Source organism: Pelodiscus sinensis, chromosome 1 (genome assembly GCF_049634645.1).
Source record: "Pelodiscus sinensis isolate JC-2024 chromosome 1, ASM4963464v1, whole genome shotgun sequence".
In the NCBI taxonomy this organism is placed as follows: domain Eukaryota; kingdom Metazoa; phylum Chordata; order Testudines; family Trionychidae; genus Pelodiscus; species Pelodiscus sinensis.
The window spans coordinates 151,728,491-151,737,042 of NC_134711.1; the positions used below are offsets into that span (position 1 = coordinate 151,728,491).

At 43.4% G+C, this 8,552-nt stretch overlaps 1 protein-coding gene across 1 annotated transcript; it reads right to left on the reverse strand.

Annotated features, from left to right (window-relative positions):
* Nucleotides 1–2,110: 2,110 nt before the first annotated feature.
* RPL24 (ribosomal protein L24) lies at nt 2,111–8,369 on the reverse strand. Its single transcript, XM_075907873.1, has 6 exons — nt 8,302–8,369; nt 8,102–8,177; nt 6,726–6,836; nt 3,700–3,836; nt 3,160–3,223; nt 2,111–2,240 (listed from the first exon to the last, which is right to left on the reverse strand). Exons 1-6 carry the CDS (start codon nt 8,304–8,306, stop codon nt 2,160–2,162), a joined length of 474 nt encoding a protein of 157 aa, XP_075763988.1. The 5' UTR covers nt 8,307–8,369; the 3' UTR covers nt 2,111–2,159.
* Nucleotides 8,370–8,552: the final 183 nt, after the last annotated feature.

Here is an 8,552-nt window from a genome sequence, read left to right on the forward strand (position 1 = left end):
CCACCCTAACACATCAGTATGTCCTGCTGCCCATTATGATACCAGACCCTTCCCCCCCTCCTCCTTCTTGTGAAAGTGATTTTAGGAATGGTAACTATCCCACATAAGAGCAGATGTTAGCTGTAGGATCCTGTTAGTATCTACACCAAGAATTAAAGGCAGAGGGGTAGTCCTTGATCAGAGTGAAGGGTTTTATATTATCAAATTATATAACAAAACTAGTTTTTGTGATGCAGGGATGAGGAACCTTTTTTCTATTGGGGGCCATTCACACACACACACAAAAAAGGCACAAGCCGCACACAGCCCCATGGGGGAGCATGGAGGCTCAGGGCTTCCCACATGCTTCAGTGTGGGACCAAAAATGAGGGGTTCAGGGTACAGGAGAGGATTCTGAATTACAGGAGCAGGCTATTGGGTGGGTCACAGGGGTGAAGGTGCAGCCTCTGGGAGGGAGTTACAGTGCAGTAGGGGGTTTTGACCTTGGGCAGGGTTTTGGGGTGGTGTGTGTGGGGCTAGGGTTGAGTTGAGTCAGTACTGTTTCAGTCCTGCAGGGGGCACCATGGCACTCAGGCAAGTCTCAGTGCCATGGGTCCGCTCCAGTTAAGGAAGGGGCAGAGGTTCCCTGCTCCTATTGTAGTGCAATTATAGTAGATTCCATTACTTGTCTATGGGTTTTTGTTGATTTCACCTGGATAACTAGTACCTGCAGCAAGGGACGAACTAATCTTGCTTTTTTCCAAACCAATTTTCAGAAGTCAGAACCAAATTTTAACTGGATTTACTTATCTGAAGTTACCATTCTGTGTCTAGAAATTAAAACAGGGGAGACAAGTGCCCAGTTTCTTAAAATCATTTGTATTGATCAAATGCAAAATATACAGCCAACATATAAGGTCCTATCTTTCAATTGGATCTGCATGAATTGACCTTTGCTGCAATCTACACAAACTAAAGGATCAGGACCTTTGTAAGCAACTTATTAAGTTAATATATTTTAATAAGTCTAAATCCTTGCAAGTGTTCCCAGCACTGGATATGAAAGAGAAATTATTTGCTGAGTGCAAGTTACAATCAAACTATTATCTGCATTCTGAGACAAGAAGAGCCTCAATCCCCAGCCAGTACTGCCTTCAAGTGCACTGGTGGGGTGGTCCTCTTGTAATGCCTTAGCTCTGGGTTCACATTTCCCCCATATGGAGTTAAATAGGATGCTTGAAGGAGATACATCAGAGTGCCCACTATATTACCTTTTTAGATCCAAAAGCCTCGATCAGTGTGCTTGCACTGGGAACCTGCCAACTGTGGCAGCTAAATGATTTTCTCAAAGGTCCACTTGTGTCCTATGGGAGAGGGAAAATTCTAGCTAGCTGTTTAGTTGACCAAAACTTAGGTTTTGCTGCAAGAAGGGGAGAGGGGGGGAGCCCTAACCAGCCACTGCCAATCTGAGGGCATAAGAAAAAAATTACATCCTAGCCTCATAGTGGGAAGTAACATAACCTGCTGCAACCTATATAGGGAAGGGTGTGGTTGGTTGACTGGTAGTAAATAGCACTGTGCACCTAAGCCCAGCTCTACATAGCAATTAAACGGCCCTTGAGCCCAAGCTCTATTAAGAAAGAGGCAGCACCCTGTTGTTGGGGACTCCCCCGCTGACTCTAGGCAGCGCTGCTGCTTTGAAACATGGGAGGAGAAGCTTGGAGCTAGGAGAGCACTTTCCTGCAGCACTTCTACCTTTGAAGTGTAGCAACAGCCCTGGACCTGTTGCTATACTTCAAAGACAGAAGCACCCTTATCAATTAAACAGTCAATGCAAATTCTATGGACTATTCAATTAGCCAGTTAAATCAAAATTTTACATCCCTAATCCTGACAGCACCTTACTGGAATCCTGTATGTTTAACAATTTACAGTCTGAACTAAGCTAGTTACTACTGTATGTAATTGGCTACATTTCATTCTATTGCTCTCCAATAGTTAAGGTAAATTTTGGTACAAATACATGATTTGTTTCATTATCCACATTAGTCAGATAAAGCAGTCTTCAACAGTGTTTAAATAAGCCTTTAGCCTGTAGATTTAAACCTAATAAAAAAAAACTCAGCACAAGTTATGAAAGTCAGATGTTTATTTATCACAACCAACTACTGTCTGATAGGTTAGCGCTTTCCACCAACACGAGGAGCAGAAACTTTCACTGGCTTCACAATCTTTTGTTTAGGTGCAGCCTTTGTGGGAGCCTGTAAAGAGACATTAAACATGATTTGAGAGGTATGGAATTTAGCTCTCCAAACAAATGTTTTCATTTTTGCCTTTACGCAATTTGACCAAGTTTTTCATTTAGAACATTCATGTCAAATCTACTACAGATAAGACACCAAAAAATTGACGCAACATTAGACTGCAAACAGTTATACTTGTGCTGCATTACCTTTACTCACTTCAGCATGACATTATCATAGTTTAAGTTCAAGTAGTCATGTAATACAGAGACTATAACGCTGCTCGTTACATGGAGGACAAAGTAGATGCCATTACATCCCAAAACAGGCATAAAATCAATACATTACTATAGCTTCACTTATGGGGCTATTGCACTAATTAATCGGTGTTTCTCAACCACTGATCAATTACGAGTACCCTTGGGGTACTCAAGAGAAGTCGGGGGAGAGGGGTACTGCAACACCTGAAATTTGAAGAAAACTGAATTTGTTTTAAGTTTTATAGCATTTTATGATTTTTGTACTTTTTACACCCAAAGATTTCACCACTCACCCAGCTACGATTAAGTTGTTTAAACACGTGTTGCAACAGTAGAAAAAAATGATGTGACTGAAAACTGTAGGTACTGGGGGTACTTACACAATTTTTTTTTAAAGGGGTGCTTTATAAAAAAGATTGAGAAACACTGAGCTAGTCAGTCTTCTCAAAAGAGTCAGTTCACAAATAACACACTTCTGATGAAAGAGACCAATCTCATGCTAAAATACTGTTCTTTCAGATACTGTTCACCCTGGATAACTTGTGCTATGTAATCTCCATATCAGAGAATGCTAAAGCTGAAATTTTTGCTAAAGGAAATCACAAGTTTCCAGTTAAAATGTTTTGCTCTACAGTATTTCAGGATGCATTCAAAAAGCATCTACATATTACCATTACCTTTGTTGTAGAAGGAGTAGTCTTCTTGGTTGCCTGTTTAGCCTTCTTGGCTTCCTTGGCAGCCCTGTTAATTATATTTATAGCAAGAACTATAATCAACAAATTAACAGCTATTATTTCCCCCCTTTAATACTGGTTATTCCCTTCCAAAAGGGAAACAAGCTCTATTAAAAAAAGATAAATAAAAAGTTCCCATTAAACTAAAACTGTACTGTAGTTCCTCAGTATTTCAGGAAGGCCCAATAAAAATGACCTCACCCACCTTGTGTCTCAATATTAAAATTTGTGAGGAAATGTAAAGTAAAATGGCAAGTCTCTTGAGATATCCTGACATCATACTGTACACATTGTACTGGGACAATGCTAATGCTCAAGAAATATTAACACAATTTTATATGATTTAGCATTTTACAGTCTCTTTTCAAAAGACTGCAACATGCAAAGCACAGAGCTCTCCCATAGTTTAGGGACTTAAGAAAATCATAATCCTTAATTCTGGAAATAGTAAGGAGATTGCTGCAACATATTACAGATTCTCACCTAATGGCTTGTTCCCGCTGAGCCTTTCGCACTTCAGGCTTCTGATTTCTCTTGGCCATTATTTCAGCCAAAGATGCACCAGTAATAGCCCTCTGGAACTTGACAGCACGGCGTGTGCGCTTCTTTTGTATTTCTTCCTAAAATAGGAGAGCTTTAAAATGAATTAGTGCTACCAAAACCAAAAACTACTACACTACCCCCTGCAAAAAACCCACAAAGGATAATTAGGAAAGTGGTTACTGTGAAGTCAAAATTTATCTGCAGTTATCAAACAGTAGTATACAGAATTGCTGTTGGATCTTAAAAAATTACTCTATCTTGGAAAATGCTGATTAATGGCAACTCCCATATCCACTTTTTGTGCAGACATATGAATCCAACAGCTTAATAGTGGCTGATTTCACAAGCCATTATAAATGTATGGAAAAGAGCTAAAAACTGCAAAAACTTTTTAATCAATCAGAAATTCCTTAGGACTGACTAGGAACAGAATGCCAGTATCAAGCTATTATTTGTTCCAATGGCCATGGAATTACCTTCCAGGAACATTAGACGAATCAAGAGTTCTCTCAACATTAGGAACACTACAAAACCTCTCTGACCAAAAACAAAACCAACCCCACACCCACCCACCCACTTTCCCACCATAACCAGTGTATCAGCATCACTTCTCTCCAGACCCCTTTCCAAAAGCACTACATTTAAGAACAGCTTTCTAGAACCACAAAAGAGAAGAATCAGAGGCTGCTTGGATTCTACAAGGGTTTTCAACACTACCAGCGTTTTGGAAGTGGCAGATTCTTGGTTATCATAGTAAAGAGTAGCTGTACAAAATCATAAAACTGTTTTCTTTTCCCTACCTGACAATCAGTTTAAAAAAAACTGAAATCAAAGTGTGTCTTGTTACATCTCAATTTTTGTAACACGTTTAATTAGCAATCCTGCAAGCAGGTTTCAAAGGGTCTATCAAGTAAGGATGTCAAGGACTAGTCGACTAGCAAATGCGTCTCGGTCATCTGAAGAAGTGGGCTGTGCCCACAAAAGCTCACAATATCATCTACTTGTTTTGTTAGTCTATAAAGTGCTACCAGACCTTTTGTTGTTTTTTAAGTTTTTCCTGTACAGACTAACTTGGCTACCCCCTGAAGCTTCTCAGATAGTGAGTTGACTACAGGCAGTCCCCGGGTTACATGGATCCGACTTACATCGGATCCCTACTTACAAATGGGGTGAGGCAACCCCGCACTAGCTGCTTCCCCCCAGCAGACCAGGGAGACGCGGAGCAGCTTTTCTCAGCAGACACCTAAGCTTGAGAATAAAGGACTGAGGGAAGTGAGGTGTGGGAGAATAAAACTGAGCTCTGGAAAAATGTTTGGCTAGAGTTTCCCCTACAATATGTACCAGTTCCAACTTGCATACAAATTCAACTTAAGAACAAACCTACAGTACCTATCCTGTACGTAACCCGGGGAATGCCTGTAGTCGATTTCTCCCCTCCCATCCCACCTCCCTGCGCCTCTATCACACAGAGGCAGCAAAGAGTATGCATGAAGAGGGGGTATTCCAAAGCAGCAGCACCACACAGCTGTTCCCAGGCTCAGCTGTGTGGCGCTGCCACTTTGAAACAGAGGCAGCGTTTCAAGGTGGCAGCGCTGCTGCTTTCCCCCAGGTTCTGGGGAAATGCCACACGGAACCCAGTCAGCTGGGGAGTCCCCGCTGACAACGGGCTCCTTGCTTCACTTCTGCTTAGAAATGCACAAGAGTCCCCACTGGTGACTCTTGTGCACTTCAAAGCTGGCACACCCGCATGCAGCCTGGAGTCAACGCAATTTCCCGCTGGCCCTTAGCTGCAAGCAGAGTTCCGCATGCCTCCTTTAAAATGTACAAGAGCCCCAGCGGGAAGTTCTACAGAACTCAATGGTTTAGGCTTCTTAGGCTATACAGAGAAACCTTACCATTATATGACAAAGACTTTTAAAAGAACATGTACTTTAATGCCTCTGGATACGTATACAGAAGAAATTCCATATGTGCCCCTGATGAAAACACATTTCTATCTCCAAAGATTTCAACTTCACAGCCAAAATTTTCAGACAGATGGGAGCATTTTTTTTATACCAGCTGTTTGCAAAGTTACATTCTAAGACTGTTTTATCAAACCAACACAAACAGTGCATTTAGAAAATCTCTGTTTAGAAAAAATAATCCCAGTTACTACTTGTGGATTAAGAAACACTTTTTTCATTTACAGATCAATTTTTTAAACAGGAACTCTGAATCTGTGTATTCAGTCTCAAGCGCAGTATGGCCTTGTTTGAGGTTTCATATTGAAATACACAATTGTAATTTGTGTTTAACAAATGACCACCTTTCAAATGTAAACCAACAAAATACCATCTTCACAAACCTGCAGCTGTGGGGAGAGATTAACCAGATTGTCTTTCAACAAGCTCTTGATTGGCAAAGCCATGATATTCACATGTGAGAAAGTCTTCACAATCACGAAGAGGGCTTGGAAAAAAAGCCTCTTTACAAACATAAAGGTTTACATTCTACAGCAGTGGTTCTCAACTGCTGGGCCACGGACCAGTGTCAGGCCCATAAATTGCAGGCTGCAGTGGCTGAGAGTCAGGGCTAGAGTACGCCCTGGCCTGGCCTCATGAGCTGCTGCACAGCAGCCGGCTTCAGCTCCAGCAGCCGCTACCGAAGCGGAGGCCATTCACCGTAGCCCCTCTAACATTTTATTTGCATATCTGTGCATTCATTATTTGCATAATGAGTATGTAAATAAAATATTACCAGTCCACCAAAAGTTTGTGAAGGAGTTTGCCAATCCGCAATACAAAAAAAGATTGAGAACGACTGTCCTACAGAACTCGATGGTTTAGGCTTCTTAGGCTATCCAGAGAAACCTTTCATTTCCCTGCTAGTCAGAGACAGCTAGAATTGTTCTGATACACCCAGGAAACCATTCTTCATTTGAAAATTTAAAGCAGTATTTATCACAACATGTGAAGTATACTTACAGACTGTCCTTTTTTGTGTTTGCGCCTATACAGAACAGTCCAGTTGATCTGACGGGGGTTTCTCTTGGAAAGAAATGCAGATTCGCATTTTGCATTCAAGAACTGGAAAACCTAGGGAAGCAAATTTATTTTAAGGCAACACTGTTATGTTTTCTGTAAGGTATCCAGGCCTGTATGTAAGAATTTCTGTGTGTGTAGGGTGTGTGCGCTCTTTTTTTGTAAATGTGGACCTCAAGGGTGGAGACTGTGGAAAGGTGCTTTCGCACCCCGTGCATATGGGTCTGATAATCTTTTGATCTCACTAATGCATTTAAGTGACATCTGTAGCTTTTTTATTTTTAAATATGGCCTCAGCTAAAACTTCAACTTGCATCCCTGCTTTCCATCTAATCTTCTGAATGGCCAATGAAAGCATAAACATTAAATACAAATTTCAAGACCATGTTGGTTATGGGGTGTGTCAGGTTAAATATATGTCCGACTCCTCAGCTATGTACAATGATTTTCCTGTACAGAAGAACTGGGAAGCAAGTAGTTCTTTCATAAACTTCATGATTCATGCTTTAAAATCCATCCCTGACATAGCAACAAGGAATGCTTAACATAAAAATGTCACCAAAATCTTTCCCCTCATAACATTCATTATGTAAAGGAGATGTGGAGAACCATTTTTGTTTCAGCACCATGGGGAGACCCACCCCGCGCAAGCCTGAGGGGCCAGATCCAGGCAAGCCAGGGGTCGCATGGAGCCTCTGTGCCTGAGGTTCCTCACCCAGATGTAAAGCTACACTCTCAAAGAGTAGACAAACCACTTAGGTTGTACTACACAACTGATGCTATGTCCTAAAAAAGCCATCTCCACCTCGGAAGATGAAAACCATCAGTTGTATCTTTTAGGCTAGTATTTGCAGTGAAACTCATTTAGCACTACTCCAGGAGGAAGTGGAGGGAGGGGTTAAATTTTAACATCACAGAGGGAACAGGAGAGCGGCTATCTGCAAACAATGAGCATATCTAAAGTTTCATGTTAACAATCTGGACCCCGCAAACGCCTTCCCACTCAGCATACTATTCCTTGTCAGCACAAACCGGTGAATCAACCTAACCGGGATTGAAAACTTCCTTGGTTTCAGACCCCATTCTTAAAACCACCGCTTCCCAAACCACGAGTCCACGAAGACTATTCTTTGCCCGGGACACCTAAGTACAGATGCTACCTGCTCCCGCAGCGCGCAAGCTTTATACACGACAGACCCACCCCCCCCTCGCCAGGGCCTCCAGGGCGAGCCCGTGGCTTCCATTCAACAGCCAGGAGGGCGCCACTCAGAAACTGCCGCCATTTGGCCCCGACCCGTAGGCTCCGCGCCGGGCCTCACCTTGCCGTCCGTGCGGGCGTAGCGGCGGCCGTGGCCCGGGTAGATCTTGTAGCCGCTGAAGCTGCATAGCTCGACCCTGCGGGGAGGGGGGGCAAGAGGAAGCAGAGCGGGTTAGAGGGGCGGGGCGGCCGGGCCCCGAGGGGCGCTCGGCTCGGAGGATGGAGCCGGATGGTGGAGCCGGTCGGGCCGGCGACACTTACTTCATGATGGCGGCGGCAGCTCCAACTCTAGCGAGCCCGGCAGCCAAGAGGAAGAGAGGATCATGGGAAACCGCCTTCTAGACGCGGCGCGGGGCACCATGGGAAACGCGCACCGCGCAGAGCATCACGGGAGGAAGCGCCCCCGTTTCCCCCCTGAGGGATTTCTTCCCCCCCTCTCTCAAATTCGCTTTAAAATGGCCGCTGGCGACGCCGCGGGGCCCCTCGTCAGGGGGTTGCGCAGCTAAAACGCC

Coding starts and splice junctions, on each gene's coding strand:
- RPL24 (XM_075907873.1), bottom strand. Junction 6,837..8,101: donor ACGCCCGCACGGACGGCAAG/GTGAGGCCCGGC, acceptor TTGCTTCCCTAG/GTTTTCCAGTTCTTGAATGC. Junction 2,241..3,159: donor CTACTCCTTCTACAACAAAG/GTAATGGTAATA, acceptor GTCTCTTTACAG/GCTCCCACAAAGGCTGCACC.